Source organism: Corvus kubaryi, unplaced genomic scaffold, assembly GCF_017639235.1.
Source record: "Corvus kubaryi isolate FWS band 111438036 unplaced genomic scaffold, C.kubaryi_AGA036_p1.0 76, whole genome shotgun sequence".
NCBI classification, from domain to species: Eukaryota; Metazoa; Chordata; class Aves; order Passeriformes; family Corvidae; genus Corvus; species Corvus kubaryi.
In genome coordinates this window covers 12,885,384-12,908,964 of record NW_024582063.1, presented here as the reverse complement: position 1 = coordinate 12,908,964, position 23,581 = coordinate 12,885,384, and the positions used below count along the sequence as shown (strand labels likewise).

Here is a 23,581-nt window from a genome sequence, read left to right as displayed (position 1 = left end):
ACAACTATGCATTCTGTAATTAAGTATAACATTTCATTCAATTCAACCTCTCCCTCATCTTCACATAATTAAAAACTTGAAAGAGATTCATGTTTTTCATTCTTTTGTTGCATATTCCATGATAAAGTATAACAATAAAAAATAAATTACAGATTTTAATTTTAAAAAACCATTCACCAGAGCAACAAGATAAGAGGCTTGTTTATAGGGCAGAAGCAGTAGATGTGTTGTATGAAAACTTTAGAAAGTCTTTTGACAATTTCATAAGAAACAGTCTAAATAAAATTTGGTTAAGATGGGTGAAGAGCTGATCAAGAAAACTGACTATGGAGAATAATGGGAATAATTCTCAACGGTTTGCTGTAAAAGCAGGTGAATTTAACAGGTGGAGTTTCCATAAATGCCTACACCAGACTGTGCTATGTTCAGTGTTTTCACTGATCATCTGAAGGAACATGCCTATTACACCAGCAATTTATCAATTTTAGAAGTTCAGTAAGTTGAAAGACAGGCTTCAAAGGAAAAAAGCAATGAACTGGGAGAAGTCTGGAAACAGGAAAGCATTCAACAGGGACAAGCACCATGTATTGAAATTGGGTAAGAATAATCTGCTACATAAATACACAATTAGGAATAACTGATTCCTTCTGAAGAGGACCAGGATTTTATGGCAAGTCAACAGCTCAACATGACCTGTTGACTTATCATGCTGTTGTAAAAGGAAAATTCAATATTGGGATTACAGGCTGTAAAACACAGAATCTCCTGAGTTACTTAGCATTATAGAAGTCTTGACTGGAATACTATGCTCAGATTTGACAAACACTCTTCAAGAAAGAAACAAACCAGATGTATCGAGTCTAAAGAAAAGTCAGAGCGTAGCAAAAACTGTAGCTTAAGAAAACATGATTGAATTTGGCTTGCTGGACATAAAGAAAAGAACATATAGGCAAGGCCATGTGATGAATTAATATACCTAAAAAGCTATTGCAAAAGAAAATTTCAGTTTTGCCAAGGACCAAACCAATAACCAGTTTAAGCCTTAGTAAAAAAAGGCTACCATTAGGTATGAGGAGATAATTCTACCAGTAAGGAAAGTAGATGTGAAATCACCATTTCTAGAACCAGTATGTTCCAAATCACTGTTTATGGGATAGTCACTAAAACCTTTTGCAGGTGGGCTGCAGTCTTAATTAAATACCACAAGGCTGGACTCCAATAATTACAACAAACTTGCAGTTATTCCTCACACATTTTCTATTTACCAAACCATTTGTATAGGAGGCTCTTTTAATCCACTAGGTTTACCAAAAATTAGTTCTTTATATTTCTGAAATAATGCCTTATTCACCTCTTTCCATATTATTACACATATTTTTTAAAGAATAGCTTGAACCCAATATAATTTTATTAAACTGTACCATACTCACAATAACAGCATTTAATTTATCAAGCTAAGTACATGAACACTAGTTCTACACTGGATTTTTGTCTGGTCACTGCTATGTAGATTAGTTTTCATCATACTTTTCAGTCAGAACCATCATCAGACAAAACGTTTCAAATGGATATATTATTCACCAAAGGTTTCAAATTCTCATTTCCAGAAATATTTTACTCAAAGTAGTTTTTTGTGAATACTATTTTAGGAATTGGTGCTGAATTAAATTGAAACCTTTCACTGTGACATTTTCAAAAGAAGACATGAATTGACCCATTTGAATATGATTTTTTAAAATTAAATATAGTGCAACTTTCGAAAAATTCTCTAAACCAAACCTGAAACAAAACCAAAACAAGGTTCAAATTATGCATAACATTTCAGCTGCATTTGTATAGAGAAAACAAAGAACAAGGACTCCCCTTGCTACCTCCACACTCCAGACACTGATGAGACTATACTACAATACAGAGAAATGCCCTGTCTGATGTGCATGTCAGAAACCACCAGCAACAACACGTGACGGTGTCAAACAGAAGGGACATACCCAGGATGTGAAAAGCAGCACTGAAAGCATGGCTAGAACATGGCAAGTAAAAGGAATTATGAAAACAAAAAGAATGATTACAAAGAAACATGCAAGTTCTACACAAATGGCAACAACCTACAGCACATCAAACTCATTTGAAATTATTTATTTCAATTACGCTCAAACTTGAAATATTTTTAGAGAAAATTCTAAAATGTATTAAAAGACTAAGCTGAATTAATTAGATAGCACATCTTAAAGGGATGCTTACCTTTGTTATCCTGCCCTATCTCAGTTAAAGAGGTGACTAAGATAAGTTATCTAAAGCAAAAGTAAAATCCATGAAATTAATTAGAATCATTCATACTCTTCTCCTTCTACCAACTTAATGTAAGGTGTAATACTGCATCTTCAAAATTTTAATTAAAGTAAATCATAAGATCCAATTTCTCATGGTAATCCATTTAGAATACATGGAATACTTTCAAAAATACTTCATGTTGTGAAAGATTAGCACAAGTAGTACACTTGGAAACCTACTTATGCCAACTACTTTTTAAAGATTAAGACAACAGATGATGCCAAAATGTAGCTAATCAGAGTGCCAAGGTACAAAACACTGCTCAGCAACACAGAAAAGTAACTGCAGTTGCTCTAAGAGATTCACATATTTTTACCAAAAGGTTCTCATCGGAATAACCTGAACAGGAGAACAGAACTACAAAAACTTCAATCTGACCCAGGAAGAAAGAGGGTACTCAGAAGCACTCAAATGGGCTTCTTCACCTCCCACTTCTCTAAGCTGGTGCCATGCTTGAAAGTAGAGGCCCAAAGACAGATAATGTTTGGAATACATAGCAGGAAAAAAGTACTTCAGAGGAAAGGGATCCCTGACCACAGTTATGATTCCTCTTCTCACACACAGGATCCTGATAAACAGAAGATTTTAGTGAGTGGGGAAAAGCCAAATATTTCAGGACAGTACTTAAAACAGACAAATCACTGATGTTCCATCAGAGAACAATCTCATAAAAACAATTCTGGTAGGAAGAGTCATTTAAAAGGTGCCTGCTTCTCTCCATATACTTATTTTCTGCTCCATTCCATACGCCTTATGTCGGTTATGTCAATGTGACTGCTTGGTATGATGCTGTAAACTGAATCATTGAAGTGAATTGGATGGAGGAGGGAGGGAGGAAACAGCTGGTTTTTCTTAACCCTGATCATGAAATGTTTTATTTAAAAGGAAGCTGCATAGTGAATAGTAAATTGTAGGTATCATAAATACAATATTTCATTCAAAACGACACGTATCGTTGCTATTCTAACACTCTTCCAGACAATTTATTTTTTGTTGAAGACTTTCAAGGGGCTCTGAGGTTCTGACACTGTAAATAATTTCAAACTGCCACACCAGAGGAATGAGAGAAGGCTCAGAGGACAACGGGTGGCAGTTTCTTCAGGTGAGAATACCGACTGAGGCACGGAGAGGCAGGAAGCATATTCCAGCTGGCAGGCTTTTCACCACTGATAACCAGATGCTTACTCAAAACAACATGGGAAACTTCCACAGCAGCACCTAAAAACTGCACTCTGCTCCCTGGTTGATTCTAGGGAACATTACATGAAATACAGCTGCCATAAGGGATGTCATCTGGTGATTTTCCCCAGGTAACTTTATGGCATCTATCCTTCCAAGCATGATCATTCAGTAGCTGCCATCACATCTCCATTGAGGAGCTCAGACATCTGAGGCACACAGTGAGAGCTCTGAAGAAACAAGCAGCTCTCTAAACCCATCCTCATATACTACCAGAAAGAAGATATACCTCTTGCTTTAGTTATTCGAGAGAATGGAGGAAAGAAGAAAAGGTTCTTTGTTTTAAAGTACATTTTAAAAACATTTTTCTTAAGTACATTTTTTAAAGTTGTATAATTAGCAGTTTTGAGTAAGTATAAACTGAAAAAAAGGAGTGAAAACTAAAAGGAGAAAAATAATTTATTTCTTTGTTTCCCCCTTGATTTGTGCTTCCCCAAAACCTTGATGTTAACTTGAAATTTAAGTAAAAATCCTTCTCTCATGTTATTTTCATGAAAAATATTATATGAAGGGCAAAAATATTCTTCAATTTAGCTAGCTTATTTATTTGGGAAACATATAATAAAACATCCCCAAACAAACAACAAATTTTTCAAAAAAAACTTGTTGCAGAGACTGGGACTCTTAAACGTAAAATTAGCATTAACAAAAACAGTTCTAAAGACGTTGAGCATTTTGTAACAGTAGCTATTTCCAGACACTATGTTTTCATGAAATTAGGCAACATTTTCCACCAATTAAACTATTAAAAAAAAATCAAGAAAAAAGTGAGTATGTAATTCTACTTTTCCTGGATTTCCCATAGATGACCTGTTTTCCTCTATAAACAAAGGCAACAGAATTTAAAACTACCCTGTTTACCTCTATTCCAAATGAAAAGCTTAAGTGTTTCCAGGATCCGCTTGCCTGCAGGAGCAACAATTTTGGAGTGTGTGCCTGGGTAGCTCTGTAACTGTAGCACCCTCTGCTGCTCTTTTAGTTCTAAAACATACAATTGTACACTCAGCCAAAGAGAAAATAAAATGAATATATGTGTTGAACATGTTGTTTCTTGAAAATGGTTACATTATTAACTAATGCCATGTGCAGTTTACAGGAAAACGTTTTGCTATTACATACAGTATATTTTCAACTTTATACTACTTGAGCATTCTGCAATATCGTGTTTCTGTGGTAACAGCAGATGAAAACATAATAGATGAAAATATGAAAATATTTCTTAAAATATGAAAATACTTCTTAAAATTCTCCTTTACACAGCCTGTAGCTTGCTTAGAGTAGGGGAAAATAGTAAACAGGTTTATATTTTGCCCCCTGATCATTTCACTAAATCTAAATGCTTACATAATCTGCAATGATTACTTCAGGGATATAGTCATATAAGCACTTCATTTGTAATTGCCTTCTCTCACTTGGAAAGGCAAGGGAAGGAGACACTCTCAAAAGCTCATCCTTGCAGAATTTTCCTTAATTTTTGGGAGATTTCTTCTGCCAGGTTGAGCATGGCATGTGGTTCTGGGGGCCACCTGATGCTATCCCACAATGCCACCATCAAACCTTCTGCCTGGGATCCATCAGTTCTTTTAAAGGACTACCTCAGGACTAGAGACGGTGTCAGGTTGTACCCTCTTTTTAACAGATGGCATATTGTTGTCTAAAACGAACAGACTGATCCTTTCCTTCATTCCAGTCCTCTTTTCCCTGCCTCCTGTTTACGCACAGAATTAAAGCTGAATGAGGTGCATTTAGCACTGTATCCTGTCTGTGTGTAGAATTCATTTAGAGTTTTCATGTGGAAACCACTCTCCCAGAAAGGATGAGCAGAGAGAAAAAAACTTCCACATTTTTCTGAGAAAGTGAAAACTCATTGCAACTTGTAGTGTGAATTTTCATTCACAGTGGCAATCCTACAGCGTAAATGCATCTCCAGAAATCTTTTAGAAAAAGACAGAATACAAGTGTAGGTATACAAAGTTTGAACGAGCCATTGTGCAGAGGCAATTTTCAGAGTTAACAGTTGGGACCCTGCAATACACCATTGACAGCTACTGCAGTTGGCTCCACTTCTATCCTGAAATCTTTCTGGTGTAAGGCAGAACTTTTAGAAGCAGTCACAAGTATTCCTCAAAAGCTGCTTATTGATATTTTATATAATGCTGCCAGCTAGTGGCACATCTTGTACTGAGTTGATACCTACTGGGAGTATAGAGACAGTGGTATTACCTGGAGTCTGCTCTACCACTTTTCTTTTGATGGTGTACAGTGATGTGGCTGTCAAAGACCGTAAGCACAAAGATCAAAATGTAAAACAGAAAGACCATAGAAACACTCCCTGAAAGAGCTTGTTTCAACAAAAAGTACTTACTAGAAGAAACAAAAACTCCCCCCCCCAAACTACACAAACCATGTTATTTGAAACTAATTATTATGTTTAAAAACAAAATACAGTTTTTACAAAAGTTAATCTGTTTAATACAAAGTTATTTCATAATCTAATAATTTCTAGAATAAACACTAATCTTGCTGATAAATATTCAGTATGGCAGCCAAAACAAACACACAGCACGCTGTGACATTTCCCTGTTTTCTGGTAACTCAGTCCAAGTCGTTTAAGTGAAGTTTAGTGGCCAGTAAATAAATGCTGGCTATGCAGTGTGTCCCAAAACAACACTGAACTCTGTAATTCTTCAGTACATCCCCCTCACAGAGCACACTGCTGTGACAGCACATTCAGTTCTGACTAGCTCCATTAGTATTAGGAGAAATAATACGATACTGTCAACGATCATTTCAGAAATATCTGGGGTTATTTTTAGAGTAGATTATGATTTGATAATAAAAAGTTCTTGTAGAACACTACAGCAATTGCAAAAAACAATCAACCTAATTTAAGAAATACAACAGTAGTTACCTCTGGGCGTAAAAGGAGGCAACACAACACCCCCATCATTTCCACAGTGAACTGAACTGAACTGAACCACAGTGGGTTAACACAAAGAGAGTCAAGAAATACACAGGAAAAGATCAAAGGAAGAGCCAGTTCAAATTAAGGGATGATGGGAGTGTGCAGAAATTCTGTCAGGTATGACCCAAATAGAGCAGTTGGGTCACACACAGTTGGGGGAACTTTACTATGATGATGTGACACACACATAGTTACTCTGGCTTGAATACTGAGAACATTTATTCCATACAGGTGGTACCAAAAAAGTGTGATTATTACACCCCAAGCCAGTACTGCGTGCTGCCAGAAGATAATAATTTTACAGTTACCCTAATAGAGTGTAATCTAGAGTGCATAGTAAAACAGGCATAAATCAGTAATATGTAGATCAATACAGACAGACACTTGCAGACAAAGACATTTAAAAATGGGGAAGCAGTGAATCTGGAAATGACCTGGCGAATGCTATATATAATAGCACAGCATGAACCCTCAAAGCAATTCTGAATCCAAAAGGACAAATGTGAATCTTTGTATAAACAGAGAAACAGTGAGAAGAACTACAGATGTCTTATTACTCCTGTGTTAGCACTGGTGGTGTGCCTGTTAGAGGGTAAGTCTTGTTCTAGCATCTGCAATCAATAAAAGAGTAGCTGAAACCCTGTAAAAAGTTAACAGAAGAGCTGACAGCACATCTATCAACAGGAAAGCATAGGAAAACTATAGCAGAGTAAACTATTTGTGTTAACAAGGAAATCTGTGTAGATTGAGCACAATCGCAGTACCCACACAAAGAACAAAGAGCAAGAAATCCTGTTACCATATTACACTGTCCTGATTCATTACCTGAAGCACTTTCAGACACAAACACGCACACACAAAGTATTTTCTCTGCTGTTAAAAATAAATGCTTAAGTTGTTATATAATGAACTAATGTTTATTGAAACATATTGGAATACTAGGACTGGAATTTTGAGATAAAACATGTATCTATCAGAACAGTTTCTATATCTTTGGCTTGATAAGGAGGAGGAAATACGTGCATATTTCTTGAACATCTGGCAAACTTTACCAACTTTATCAGTTTGCTTGTTCGAAAACAAACCAACCAACATGAAAGATAAGGCACAATAACCAAACGAATTATATGTGTATCTCTAAATGTTAATTATAGAATAGTAATTACTCATCACATGAAAAATGTTTCAATACTTTTGCTCAGCTTTGTTTCCATGGTCTACCACAATTTTATAACTCAATTCCATTAATAGCACAGATAATTTTATTAATAAGTATACTGAAGCAGAGCCATACTGGGTCAGACATTGATGGCCCACTTAGAGCTCATCTTGCCTCAGGTTAATGCAGCCAGTAACTGATGCTTAGACAAGAGTGAAAGATCAGGACGAACATATCATCCTACTGCCCCATTAACTCTCCTAACACCCAGCACTTCCTAAGCCGTAAGTGGTGGCTTTATATTTAATAGCCACAGTGAATTTTTGCTGCACAATTCTTTCCCCTTTGCCTCTTGAATTTATTTCATGTTTTAGGATCCAAACCTGTAGGGTTTAGGATTTAGGATCCAAATTCTGTAGGGAGGAATTTCACAACTTGACTGAGTGCTTTCTTTTGTGTTTCTGTGGTTCAAGTTTGTCCTCTCCAAGCTAGAATTATCCCTGATTGCTACCCATGTTCCTGCATTGCTGTTCCTCACACAGCCACTGCTGGCCACTGGCCAACACAAATCAATGGGCTAAACTAATGTTTTGTTCAATCCAGTCCAGTTACTCTAATGTTCCCACCACAGCCACAGAACCAAAACTAACCTGCACTGGGAGGACGTAAGGGTGTATCCAACATAAACAGCTGTGCTACAGAAATCTGTAATGCTACGGTACCTCTGACCATAGTAATGGGGTTTCCCAGTGAAATGGAATGGTTATTGAGGGCTCATACAGACGTGTTTTATATTGGTACAGTTAGACTTCTACCAACAGTACTGTATTTAGATAAACAGTGACTTACAGACATTCCCTGTGTTGTCAAAACTTGTAAGAACGTCTTTAACATTTAAGAGGCCATTGTGAAATCTGGAAGAAAACATAAATAGTGACTTTACTGACACATAAACCATCCCAAAAATCCCCATCTTCAAAAAAGAGATTTACTGTATGCATGCACTTCTCACCAGCCCATTTCACAGTGAAGTAGCAAACAGGTACTAATGTAGCCACCAGGGGGAAAACAAGGGGACAACACCAAAGTCCCAGCACAGAAATCCATGGATCAGGAGGAATGTGTTTCTCAGAATCTACTATCAAGAGGAAAACGTTTCCAAGAAGCATCAATTTTTATTTAGTTGTGGAAGTCACATAGATGAAAGGGGGAACTTTGGTAAAGCAATTTCTTTAAAAGAGAAAACCCAAAGAGTATTTTTGAACAGCAGCTGTATGCACATTCCTATTTTCTCCCACAAAATCAAGAACACTTAATTAAATTAATGCGAATGATGAAACTGATTAATGTGTTCAGTGAACTGCATTTTCTTTGGTTTTACATTTGCATAACCCATATGAAAAAAACATTCAAAAGTGGGGATAATAAATTCATTACCTAAATTTCATACATCAACTGCAAATTTTAGAATGCAGTGAGCAAAACACTGACAGCAGCAGAAAGAATAAGCACCAAAATTGAATAAAATTTACCTAAGATTTGCCTTTAAATGTGCAGTGACACACACATAAAAAAGCATTTAATCTTGTTTTAAATATTCCAAACTAATCTAAGCCCAAAATGAACAAAATATTAGTCTTACATTTTAGAACAATCAGATTACATAGCTGTTTTGCAAATGCATTGAAGAAAATCTAGAAAGGGTTTTAATAATGTTTCAAATGTATCTTATAAGGCTGTTTGGGAACACACTGATTTGAAACACTGAAAAGAAAAAACAATAAATCAAAGAATTTTAGCACCTACAAAATTAGTTCTCATTCTCTCAGCTGTTCTTTCCTGAAGGAAGATTGCTTCAAGAATGGAAAAAAAAAATTCAATCTTTTTGCAAGCTAGAAATTGTATATTTATTGTGAAAAACCCACTATTTATAGCTTCTGATAAGCATAAGCATTATATAAAGAAACATTAACATGTTAACTTTTGAGAAGCACCAAGCAGCAACTAGACAAATTCTTTAAAAAATGAAAATCAAATGGAAATCAAGTTAACAAACTGAACTGAGCACATTGGCAGGGACAAATAAATATATGAGAGATATTACAAAAGATTCAACTGGACATTAATGCTCTTCTCCCAGCTACATAAAAACAAACCAAAATTACATTCCTTCTTTGCAGTGGAAGTCTACAAGAATGCTGATGGATCATGTGGATTTTTAATGTACTTCTTTTTTGGAAGTTTGTTTTCTATCCAATCGGACAACCAATGCAACAGAGTTAGTGGAAGGGAAGTGACAAGAAAGGAGATAGGATTGGTAGTTCTGCCAACCACAGAGCTGCACTTTAAACTCTCCCCTGCTGACTCCTCAGAACCCTACCAACTCTATAACTCTGCATGTGTCTGGGGCTGTTGGGGGCTCTCGAACAGCTGTGAATGTCTCATCTCTAATTGAATGTAAGATGGGGGAAGGGAGATGCTGAGGAAGTAAAGAAATATTTTAATCTCTGTTGGCATGCAGGATAGTCTTGGGATAACATGTTTTGGTTTCTTCCCCCCCGCCCCCAATTTCTTTATGTACATAGTTCATATCTAAAGGTTATCATGTAACTCTCCAAGTGAAGCAAACAAAGCTAAGGATGAAAAATTTAATAATTTAATACCAGGAGTTCAACAGAATGAAGAGAGGAAAACAGAAGTGAAGTGTCCTGGTTTAGAAAATAATAGAATTTACATACTTAAGGGTCAAAAGGTAGGCAAACACAAAAAGGAGAAATGATAAAACCACAGCACTGGCCAAAACTGCTTAAAATTTGTGGAAACCAAAAATTGAGGAATTGAGCATAATCTCTTATTGAGAAAGTTTTAGGACTGAGGAAAGCAACATGCCAAGAGCTGATCTACTTGTGAAAGGGAGAGCTCAGGAAAACACATTTCCAAACAGCAATAGCCATGTTTCTCCATTTGGAGATCTGTACTTATGGAGCCTGCAGACAGACTCTGCACCAGCTATTCCCTGACTCTTTTCCATAACAGGCTTTAGTCATAGAATAAAAGTTACATGCACATGTACATACAGGTATTCTCTAACCCCAAATTCTGCCACAAATATTGTGCTACTCAGTCCTGCACCTAAAAAACAGAGCTTCTAGTCTGGGATCCACTGCTCTGCACATACATCCTCAGCAGTTCCGAAACAGCTGCTGCTTCACTGTCCCATCCCATCAGCTGCTCCTCCATCACCAAACCCACAGAAAACTGCCAAGATACATCACATCTGGTTTCCATGAATGCCTGTCACAATCACAGCTTTCCACAGTGCAGCTGACAAACACGTAGAGTCTTAAGTGTCACGTGCACTGAATTATGAAAGTCAAGGAAAGGAATCACAGAAGCTTGGGATTAAACCCCAGCCCTTAAATTCCCATAAATTTCTACAGAGATCTCAAAATGCAGAAGAACATTAGTATTCGGTGCTTTAGAACATGTCATGGATGTCATACAGTTCAAAGAACTTCAAAGAAGTTCAAAGCTCTGGTGGCTGAGATCAACAAAGTACTTCAAATGAGCACAAGTAAGCATCATGGAAAAAGTGAATTTCAGGCTGGCATGGTTAATCTGATTCACCATGTTCTTATAATAAGTCTTCAAGGTACAATACGCAAAAAATTCTGTGGCTGAGGCAGTGAGTAATAGAAGACAAATCTATGAACAATAAACTAATTCAACTCATGTTTCTCCTGATACAAAGCAAAGCAGAATTCCTTATTCTGGACTACAAATAAATCAACTTAGGATGAAGTCAGAGAGAGTGAGATCAATCTTTAAATATATCAATGCTCCTTCCTCTCCAATTCAGGTAACACAAGTGGCAGACTTTTACCTGTATATAAAAATAGCTATGGATAGTACAAAAAAAAAAAACAACACCCTTCAGTAGGTCCCTATTAAGGTATGCTTTTCATAAGCCATAATGAAACAAAAGTAAGTTCCTTCTTTTCTTTTATTTCATTCTTATACTGAGTGACAAAAAATAATACAAGTAAGTACATGCCTGTATACACTTCAAAAATCTACAAAAACTAAGATAGAATACATTTCCATGTAATATTGAAAAGGGAAAAAACCAAACACAGCACATCTCCATACACTATTAACCTACACACAAAAGTATATTTGTGAAAAATGAAAGATGGGATAGTGGTAAAATGTTTCTGTTAAGGGTACTTTACAAACAGGCTTGGTGAATATCACCACCAATTGTCACTGTGGTCCACTAAGAACCTCAGAGTTATCTGCAAACGTTGCTATCTGATCAGATGTCCTTTCTGGGCCAGAGTACAGCAAAACAAGTCAAGTTCTCTTTCACTCCAGTTCTAGATCACAGCTTAATACAGCAAGAAACCAAAACAAAGCTTCTTTGACTACAGTTCTTTTTACAAATACACACATCTTGGGCAATATGATGGAACAATCATAGATTGATCAGTGAACAAAAGAATTATGTTGCCAAATCACTTTTCATCTCTTTCCTCCATTTCCAGTTCCTGGGGCCAACCCTTTATGCTGCTAAATTCACACACTGTCTCTTAGCATGAAATAAAAGAAGAAAGCAATTTGTCATATCCACATAAATTGTCTATAAGAAGTAGGCAATATTCCTTGAAATCCACTTCATTTTTTTTGATCTCTATCCCTAAAATAAAAAGCCATGAAAAATTCAAAATGTTATTAGCAGAAATATACAAGAGGAATGGCCAATGGAATTCAGTCCTATATCATCTTCTAACACACTACTTGCCACATACAAGTAGTGTCTGTGCATGCCCCTCATTTCTAAACCATAGGTCTAGAATCATCTAATAGTTTCTGTCATATTTTTATCTAAAGGTTCATTCATATTCAGAATAAAGACATGACATCTTGCACAGTACACTTAACACCTTTTACAAATATTTAACCCTTCCAGTAAACTGCTGACATTGTTCTTTTCAGTTCTGCACTTTAGTATTTGAAACAGCAAATGACTGATCAATGGAAAATATTTTACCACAGAAATAACTTATTTCTTCACTGTTTTTGTAAAATGAGACTACCATTTAAAAGCAAATCCATATCCTGAAATAGAACATTTGAAGATATTGATTGCTCCTTTTCTAACTCAAATAAAAGAATAATGTTCCTGTCTAAAAGGCAGGCACCATCTCCACAATGAGACACTGCATCTTTATGATCTATAATCACTTCATTGCTAAAACTATTAGTACAAAATTCAAAATTAAAACCACATTCCTGACTAAGAATAGAAGGATTTAGAAAGGCAGTATTAAATAAATATTTTAAAATTGTTCTATTTACTTACCATATGTCTTCTATCCCTAAGAAAATACATATTCAGCACATGCATAATATTTTAACATCAAAGTGAAATACTGCCACAGTTAAATAGAACTTGAAAAAAGCCAACAAATACACCTGAAAGTTCTATGAATAAAAACACAGGGGAGATGTGGAAACAGTGGTGCTGTCTATGTTAAGCTGGTGTGCTTGGAGCTCCCCTGGGGATGGACGAGGAGCCAGCTGAGCTTATGGGTCAGGATTAAAGGGAGGGCAGGGACTGCTGACATTATACTGGGGGTTTGCTACAGGAAGACCAAGTAGATGAAGCCTCTACAGACAGAGAGAGGAGCAGCCGTGCATTCACAAGCCCTGGTCTTCATGGGGAGCTTCAAACACCCTAATATCTGCTGGAGGGACAACACGCCAGGGCATAAAAATTTCTGGAGGTTCCTGAAATGCTTCTTTTTTCAAGAGGCACCAACAAAGAGAGGTGTTATGCTGGACCCTGTTCTCTCCAACAAGGAGGGGCTGGTGGGAAATGTGAATGTCCAAGGAAGCCTTGGCAGCCATGACCATGAAATGGCGGAGTTTGAGATCCTCGGTGCAGCAAGAAGGGTGCACAACAAGCTTGCTACCCTGGACTTCTGGAGAGCGGACTTTGGCCTCTTCAGGGATCTGTTTGGTAGAACACAATGGGATAAAGTCCTGGAGGGAAGAGGGGCCCAAGAAAGTGGTTAATATCCAAGGATCACCTCTGGAGCAATGCATCCTGACCAAGAGGAAGTCAGACAAGAAAGCCAGGAGGCCTATGTGGATGAACAAGATGCTCCTGGACAAATTCAAACACAAAAAAGAAACCTACAGAGTGTGGAAGCAAAGTCAAGTAGCCCGTGAGGAACACACAGAAATTATCTGAGCATCCAGGATTCAGGTCAGAAAAGCTAAAGCTCAATTAACATCATCAAGACAAGGATGTAGTGTGTAGGAACATCAAGTACAATACAAATCCAGATGAGACTACACTAATCAAATGAGGTTTTGGATTCTAACACAAGAAGTATCATTTTGACACACTTTCACTGCTAACAAAACCCCACACTCATCAGACACTCCTTTTGATACCCCAGAGCTACTGTAAAGCAACTTAGTAACTAAACAAAGCTCAAGAGACCACTTTCCACCGTGTGTTATGAACCTACATTTTCTTAAGCACACTGGAGATCACTGTTTAACCAGAAGAGTTATGGGAATTTTTTAAATGAGTCAATGATGTTTCACTTCAAGCATCTATTCAAAATGGCACCTGAATTTAGCTTAAAATTTTTAAGCTGAAAACTGTCGTATATTGGGGCTTCTGACTTTCTGCTTTGGAAGATCTGTTATTAAGAATGATGTGAAAAAATAAACTAGCAACAGAAAAACATGGCAGAAGCTCTTCTTTCTGAGATGTGAATCCAGCTTGAGTTTACTTAGAGAAATAGCAAAAACAACAAAATTCAGAAAAGCATGCACATGACTAGTAGTTCCTACAAAAGCTTCTATTTGCCTGACAAACTGGAACCAAGCCCCTCTGGAGCAGTAATTCCAGCTAGGTCATAGCATATCTGAATATACAATTTGATCAGTTTTGATAGCCCTTGAACTGATATAGCTTGACCTTTATACTCTTTGCCAAAAGCCACTAACAACCTTATGAACTTTCTTAAGTATTTAGCCTTGTCAAGATATTAGCTGACAACCCTTTTAACATCGAACATATGCAATGAGCTTTTCCAAGAAGATGTTAATGCATAAGGAAAACTAATGTAGATGGAAATTCAAAAGCACTTTTGTCAAGATTTTAGAGGGGCCATAGAAACATTTTTTTTCCTGATAAAAAGATATAAAAAGGCTCTCCTATTCATGCATGCTGTTCTGGATGTACCTGACTGAAGTTATTGTTAATAATATGCTCTTGTTAACTTGCTAAAGTTGTTTCTGCTGTTTAATATTGTTATAAATAATATTTTGCCAGTGGACGGAGAAGAACCAAGGGAAGACTGTCAGACATACAGAGAATCCTTAAGTTTCCAACACATGCTCAGTTCTCAAAGATCCAAGAACACTTACTCCAAGATTTCTTATCTTCTAGATATGTAAGTTTCAGCACGAAGAACTGTTGCTCTGTTATGTATGTTAAATGTTATGTTATCCCCTAAATTACTGCTTCTGCAAAACCAGGGAAGAGACTTCATTCAACACGGACTCATGGTAAAGTTGATTTTGTTGCAGTCTATTTATACTTTGTTCCTGGCAAAAAACCACGGTATTTTCTCCTTCCCTTCTTCACCTCCTGCAATATTCTGAAATAATAAGTATACTCTATCTATTGTCACTGCCTCAGAGTGGAGAAAACGTTTTAATACAGAAGTGTAAGACTAAGCAAGTTCTGATCATTATTCCTAAAATGATCAGTGATTATCATTTTGAGAGGTCACTGAATATCTTTTGGAAAGAAACAAAATGCAGAGAAAACATAAAATAAATATCCCCACCAGAAGACAATGTCCCTATTCTCTTCAATATTCAATTTTTGAAAGGCAGTGTGAGCCTGCTCCAGCACAGAAACTATACATTTCCACTGAACAAGATTAAAGAAACATAATAAAATAATGCATAAATAAACATGCTTGTTCATAGGCTATAGTTCAGCTGTGTCCTATAATCAGTGAAACTACTATTAGGCAAATAATACCAAATAAAATGTTGGCATAGAAAGTGGTGGAAACAGAAGTACACAACTATCAAATGTCAGAGCAGGATCAGTCTGACATTCCCTTGGCTTTTGTACTACCAGCACAGGTGAACCTTAGCTCATCTCCTACTTTAAAACTCCAGAGCAAGTAAATCAAGTAAGTGACAGTGTTGCAACCCATGGCAGTGAACTAGAGTTCAGCGCTGCACTGTAAGGGACTACAGCCTTGTTCAGCCCAAATACTCCCTAGACACCTTGTGTTTCCTACCCCCATGTGCCTCTGAAGACCTAGAAACAAGGAATAGGGACACTGCACAAAGGCATTATGTAGACTGTCAGTGTTTGAATTAGTCCACAGCATTCGCTGGTGGTTTACAGGAAAAGTCTATACATGGAAAAACACTGCACCTACTCCTATTAAAAATAGCAGTTTTCCAATGGAAAAGTTTCCTTTTGAACCCTTTTAACATCAATGAGCATAAGCTTGGAAAATGGAAAATTAAAACTTTATAAAGCTCTAAAGAATTTTGTTCTTGATTTTATATCCAGATGCAAATTTAAAATTATCTGCATGCAGTGTTGTGGGGCTCCTTTAGTATGGTTTGGTTTTTCCTTATTGGTTCATTTTAAAACCTTGCGAAAATTTTGCAGTTTAACGATGGCCACTTGTTTGTGTTAGATATTAATTTCTAAGATTGACCTTAATTTAAAGTTCCAGGTAAACAAAAATGCACTTTTTGATTTGGGCTCTCCAGAACATCTTCCACTGTGCAGAGAATGCAAAATCCTCCACCTTCAGAGAGCTAAGTAGAAGCTGCAGAACAAGTATCAATTCAGGGATTCTTAAGTTACTGTAGCAAACCTGCTGAGGCAAACCAAGTATAGTAGACACACGCATGGAAAACAGAACATGGAAAAGAAGACCAAAGCAAGAGAAAGGAAAAGAAAAACAAAACCAAAATCCCACAAACATAGCAATGAATGGGAGTTATAAAGAAAGCTACTGAGAATTCACTTTCATTCCTTCAGAGGGTTTTTTGGGGGGTAAGTCAGGTTTCTGTGGGTTTGTTTGTGCATGGACTTTTTTATTGTCAATTTCTTTAATACAAATGACCTGCCCTAATATAAAAAAGATTACTTCATTAAGTATATATTATTTTGTAGGAAGAAGAAATTTTTCTATCCTTTTGTTTTGAAAACCAGCTTCCAAATTATCATTGAGTTTTACAAGAACCACTAAGAAGAAAACCGAATAAAATACAGATCATTACCAAAACCCTTTTAGAACATCATTAATAACATCATGTCATAAAATTTTTTATAAAGACTATAAATAACTCTGTTCAGGTTTTTTTATATCTTTTTTACAGCTGAAGAATGTCAAAACAGAAAGCTACTAAAATATAACATAAATGCTCATATTTGCATTATTTTTTAGCTACAAGCATCAGTATTTTCACTCAAGCTCTGCCACTTCAGTAGAATGTACCAGAAAAAAGAGTCAGACAGGCTGCTTACTGTAATAAACAACTAAAAATAACATTTACCAGTTTATTTGTAAACTATGCCCTAGTTAGACAGAACACTGGAAGAATGACTAATGAGTTTTATATCTGAGGCCTATTCAAGATCTTAGAAAGTACTTAAAACTTAAATTATGGTTACCTTAAGGAGACACTGTACTTGGGATAAAAGATGCTTCTATACTGAACCCAGGTCCCAGTTTCCTCTTCTGTATTCTGGTCTTCTACTGAAAAGAGATTGAACGATGCAAACCTTCTTACAGATACTTGTTGGAGATGCACATCTTTCAAGTGCTTTTTCCTCAGAACCTTTGAAATGAAAAACAAATTAAACATTAACAACAAAACTTCCAAGAAAAGAACAAACCCATGCCTATTTAAGTGAAGAGGCAAACCATAATGGCTATGCTATCAGCTAGCAATTATGAATAACCAAGTATGTCAGGCCTGAACAAAATACAGTGGTATTGGTGGTAGGGGTCAAGAGAACAAGTTAGGAATTTCGTCTCAATAACTGTAAAGCAAATGTACTGTGTTTAGAAGTACACAAAGTTGCTTTTTAAACTCACGTTCCAGCAAACCCATGCAAAAATCAGAGGGGCAAACTGGGTTCTCCCCTGTCCTCTCATTTTACCAAGTTTCACAGCCCAAGCAGTGCCCTCCCTAAGCAATTTCTGTCCCACTCACTGTCCCTATAGAGGGGGGAAAAAACCCCAACAACAACAACAAGGGTATCTCTTGTAGAATTTAAATGACAAACCCAAAACATGATCTTCAGGTGCCTGAATGCTGGGTGTTCTCCTGGTACACTGCTGTGTGCTCCTTCCTAGCCTACAAGTCTTCTGCTACACACTTGCAGAGATGCTGCCAAAGTTGCCCAAGTCAAGAAAATTGCTACCTGGCCCAGGCCTCAGACTTTCAGACGCCACAACTGTGAATTCCCCAGGCCCCCGTAAGGGGACTGACACATGAGCCAGACTTCAGGTGAGCCCCAAAACACTCTGACAGCACCAACTTCAGTGCTAAGAGACTGAAGAATTCAAGACAGAGACAGAATGTCGTTTGCACTTTGTAAATGATTAAAACACATGTTCAGGAAAGCGAAAACGTGGGCTCTCTGTCCTGCATAGTCTGCTCCCCTCAACCATCTTCAGGGAGTGAGGTGTCAACCCCTCTGTGCAGGAAAACCCAGCACTCATCTGGTTTGAGCTGTGCCATTGCTCAGATGACTGCCAGCATTTCCATGCCAGACAAAAAGACTTATTCCTTAGGGCAGTGATGTGGAAGGAGAGGTGTCCTGGATTTAACTTCTTTCTCCTAACATTGGAGAGAATACATAAATAATTGCCACTGCATTTTTAAAATTAAGGTGCATATGCAGTCCCCAGTGATGGATTAAAAAAAAACAGAGCAGAAAATAAACTCATCACTATAAATTGATAGAGGTACAAGGAATAGCTCCATTGAGTAGGACAGCACTGCAATTTACAAGTTTTTGCCAACTAGAGATAAATCAAATGAGAAACAGCTCTCCAGAATTATGAAACTTGAAATAGAAGCTTTACATACAGGATGTGTACAAAAAAAATCACGGGTCAGTGATTTTTTTTGCTGTATCCAACCTGTGTTGACATGCTTTAACTGAAAATGCACTCACATTTAACAGCCTTGCAATTTGGGCCCATGACCTATTATTTTGTAGGATATTTGGAAGTACTACATATGTGAGCAGAACAATTGTATTTGCTACACTGTTGGTTTCTTACAGCAGGTCTGAGGCATCAGGCTTACTGCTTTTGGAGCTATTTTCATCAGCAGGTCTCAGCATATGAAAGGCACAGGCATTTTCCATAAAGTTTTAGAAATGTCTGGGTGCTGTCCACACTACTTCCGTAACACGTGAGAAGAATACACACATGAAAGAAAACACAAAAAAAAACAGAGCAGGAGAACAAAATTAAAAGACCAGCAAAATTAAGACCTTCATGTAATAGCTGTGTGCCTGAAAACAAAATGGACTATATTGACAACTAAAGAAAAGCAGCAAGACCTAATTTTTAGAAAAGTGTGTTGTCTGGGGACTTCTTTAAAGCAATAGCAAGCCATTACTAACAGGAAAAAAAAAATCCAGCAGTGGCAACACTTTTCTATTTTCAGTTTTTGTTGCACAGAGACATCTTATAGCCACTCTGTAAAATTCATGTTCTGAATTAGCAGAAAATCTCATGAGCATTTGAATACTCAAAAGAACATTTCTCCCACAGCCTCAAACAAAAATCAAGTGGTCTGAGATCTGAAAATTACAACAGCAGGTCAAATCTTTTAAAACCCTAAGTATAACTGAGAAAACAGCACAAAGGGAGAGTATGTTACATTATTTATATCTAAATCTGTATTTTTTACATAAGGATCAAAGGGGTTTTTTTCCTCAAGTCTGTTCCAAAAAGGATCACAGTTGTGTTAAACAAGCTACAAAGATATGTTGCTGCTATAGAATCCGCTGATATCCACTGATAAAAACAAAAGGTGACAAACCTATCTTAACTCATCACCAAACAGTCTCCTACAAAGATTCTGGTAAAATATTATCACAGATCTCAATTATAACACCCTTGGTATTTAGTCACAGTATTAGGATCATGTTTAGGACTCTTTATAAAACCTAAAACTGGTTGATATCTCTTAAAAAAAAAACTCATCAAAAAAGAATCTCCTGCAAACAACATGGAGAAAGGCAGTCACCTGAAATCCCCTGTATTTAACTGTGTATATCCTTGTGTTAGGCCTAGTTGCACTAAGAGGCAAATTCCATAACAGCTCATGGTCCACAAACCTCTGCCAGTTCTCTGGAGTGACTGCAACATGGTATTTTGTACATGCAAGAAAGTTTCTACACATAACTGCACTCTAAATATCATCCATAGGACTATAGTATTTATTTTTACAAATAATTTATTTACCAAATTGTTTTATCCAACTGTAAACAATTTACAAACTCAAGACTAACAAAAACATGGAAAAAGATCTGGAGCACGGGCACCCTTCACAGAGAGAGGTGCAGGAACAGAGGAAAAATTGTTTTAGAAGTGCTTCTGTTCAGGAAAAAAAAAAAGTGTCATTGGCCTGTCCTCACTTTAGCTTTTATCTTTCAGTTCTGGAAGTTAAAGTACATTATCAGGTGAGCAAGAGACTCTCAGGCACGTGGTGTGACTCTTGGGGATGGTCCTGTGCAGGGCCAGGAGCTGAACTTGATGATCCTTGCGGGTCCTTTCCTGCTCAGCATAATCTGTGATTCTGGGACTTGTGTGAGAAGAGCAAGAGGAAGTTAACAGGCAGGATAAACATATAAAGCTTATATAGATTCCATGAAACTTTCAATAGGGAGCAAACGTGCATATAGGGTGGAACCTAATGCATGCCTATTTCTCTAACTTCCCTGCTGAAAACCATGGACTGGGTAATACCATCAGCCACAGAGACTGGCAGAGCTCAAAACATAGCCTTAGAGAACTTACTCCAGCCATTTACAAATGCACAGTAAATGGGTAACTTCCCTCAGTATTTTTTTAAATGCAAAAAATACTTTTCTTGATTCTGACAGGCTAAGTTTAAAAATATTGCCAAACTTCAAACTCAGTACATACATAAAACATTTCATTGATAAAGAACACACAGGTAATTATGCAAACCCCTGATTCTTTATGCTAGCTTCATAGGATACCTCATAAAAGGGCTTTTTTTTCTTAATTAAATCAGCGAGCATGCACTCAAGCATCCTTACCATAGTAAACCAATTTGTGTGTGCATTGAATGAAAGCAAATTCAATACATAAACACACCACAGAACTGATTTCATGTAAGGCGTTATTATAAGCAGTATGAAAAGCACTTTTAAAAGCACTGTAAGAAATGCTTTGACAGTGCTCCTTTAAAAATGGATTTAAAGGGAGCTTGATACCTTCTTCCAATCCATAGATAGATCTGAGCACCACTGTAGCATAAAGCACAGAACTGATTTTTACTTCAGATGTACCAGTAAGATTAAATTGATCCTTGCTCATTGTACCATACAAAAATCAACAGAAAAGCTGAAGAACATGGAAAAACCAAGGGAATCTGTAGAGGAAAAGGTCACAGATACATGTAGTTTGAGAAAGAAACAGAAGCCTTCTCCCCAAATACCTACACACACTCTTCCACAACCCCATTCTATTGTTATGAAAACAATATGATTTTAGGAGACAGGAATATGCCGAAGGCAGTATATGTTGAGAAGCAATAACAGCTAGCATAGCCACAGAGTGCAGCTTACACAGTCTGCTAGAACAGAAACCTACAAAGACAAACCTGATATTCCTACCAGTAACTTTGACATTTCCTGCTTTGGAAACAAAAGTTGGTCTTGTTGAACAGGAACCGCAAATTTAGAAACCAGAAAGTGCAATATTGACATCCTCAGGCCTCCCACTCTGTGACCCAGCTGCAGCCAGGTGCCCCTTCCAACCCAGCTGCCACCACAGACCCAGCGCCACCTCTCCACCCTCTCAGGGACAGCTGTCCATAGGCAGCTCCAGATGTCCATCTGCACAGAACCAAACACTCAAGCTAGGGCTGTAAATTTCACATCCCATAACAGTAACAATGAAACAGACTAGGGTTTTTAAACCTTTATGCCTGCGCTCATCTGGAGAGGAATCCTTTCCAACCTCTCACTGCTCCAAAAGGGTGTAAAACAGCGTGGAAGGCTGCAGCTGAGAAGCTGCTGTTCACCAGAGTACAGGTGTCACTGCTTGCCCCTTCTTCCTCCTCACCCTCCTCCAGGCACAGCCCCTCAGCAAAATGCAGTTTTCATGCCAGGTGAGCAGGGTCTTGCTCCAGGTCCCCACGAAAGGCAGTCTGGGGGGCAGGGAGCAAAGGGTAAGAATGAGGTAGCAGCTACGACAACCAGCCCCACCAGCATCGATGGAAGGTGTCAAACTATGGCCTGAAAATCCCAAAGTGCCCTCAGGCTGTGCGGTGCCAATAAGATGCTGGTCCTCCTCCCTTAGCACAGGCCACAGGCAGTTTTGGGGATCTACTGAAGGCACACTTTAGAATCATAAAATCATAGAATAAGCCAAGTTGGAAGGAACCCACCAGGACCACCGAGTCCAACTCCTGGCCTTGCACAGGACACTGCAAGAGTCACACCATGTGCCTGAGAGCATTGCCCAAATGCTTCAACTCTGTCAGGCTGGTGCTGTGAGCACTTCCCTGGGGAGCCTGTTCCAGTGCCCAGATACCCTCTGGACATTTTTCTAATGTCCAACCTAAACCTCCCCTGACACTACTCCAGGCCATTCCCTCAAGTTCTGTCACCGGTCACGACAGTGAAGGGATCAGTGCCTGCCCCTCCACTTCCCCTCTCTTTAGAGAGCGATGGGTGCGTATATACATGTATATATTTTTATTATTATCATTTTTTCCAAGAAGACTGCTACAAGCCCTTTTACATGACCCACCATAGGCTCGCAACCTCCTTCTCACGGATGCGGGCAGCGCTCCGTACGCCCGCGGGATTCTCCGCACCATGGCCTGGGGCACAGCCCGGCCCGAAGGAGCAGGGAGAGACCCCGCGCTGCACTCAGGCTGCGCCGCGCCGCGCCCGCCATGCCGGCCCCTCCCGCCCGCGGGCTCCCCCTACCTGTCCGAGCAGTCGCCAGCGGGCTCGAGCCGCCGCCGCGCCGCTCGCCTCGCACCTGCCCGCGGCGGGGCGGCGCGGGGAGCCGGCAGCCTCGGCCATGCGGCGGCGGGAGCGCCGGAAGCTGGCGCGGCGGGAGGGAACGCTGCCTTGGGCGGCGGGGACGCGCCGCTGAGCATCCAGCGGCTGCGGGACCGGCCAGGCTAGGGATGGAGCGGGAGGAGGGGCGCGGCCATCTTTGTTAAGGGCAGCGCGAGCTACTCTCGGCAGCCGAGGAGTGCGGTGCTCTTCAGGCCCGGCACGGCGGGGGCGCGGGCGCGCCTCAGTGCAAGTCGGCCGTAGCCTCCGCGTGAGGAGATGAGACTGGGTGTGGCACGGCAGCCAGCCGGGAGAGCCGCGCCAGGGACCGTGCCCGCCCGCCGTGGCTCCGCGTCCCGGCGCTGACATCAGCTGCGCTCGCCCTCCGCGGCAGCTGAAGCGCCCTGCCGCCATCTTGGTTACGGGCAGCGCCCGCCCGGAGCCCGGCCGCCCGCCCGGCATCGCATCCCGGGCCGCCCCGGCGCAGCGGGAGCGGGAGCGGGAGCGGGAGCGGGAGCGGGAGCGGGAGCGG

At 39.0% G+C, this 23,581-nt stretch overlaps 1 protein-coding gene across 2 annotated transcripts in view; it reads right to left on the bottom strand.

Annotated features, from left to right (window-relative positions):
• CAMKMT (calmodulin-lysine N-methyltransferase) overlaps window positions 1-23,563 on the bottom strand; it is a 249,437-nt gene extending 225,874 nt beyond the window's left edge. The window contains exons 1-3 of one of the 2 annotated variants that reach the window (XM_042051660.1): window positions 22,975-23,563; window positions 17,434-17,600; window positions 8,544-8,608 (exon numbers count right to left, since the gene is read on the bottom strand). In XM_042051660.1, the coding sequence (XP_041907594.1) occupies window positions 8,544-8,608; window positions 17,434-17,600; window positions 22,975-23,511 (769 nt within the window). In that variant the 5' untranslated portion in view covers window positions 23,512-23,563. The remainder of the gene's footprint in view (window positions 1-8,543; window positions 8,609-17,433; window positions 17,601-22,974) is intronic. The other variant, XM_042051662.1, reaches the window with a different exon arrangement.
• Window positions 23,564-23,581: the final 18 nt, after the last annotated feature.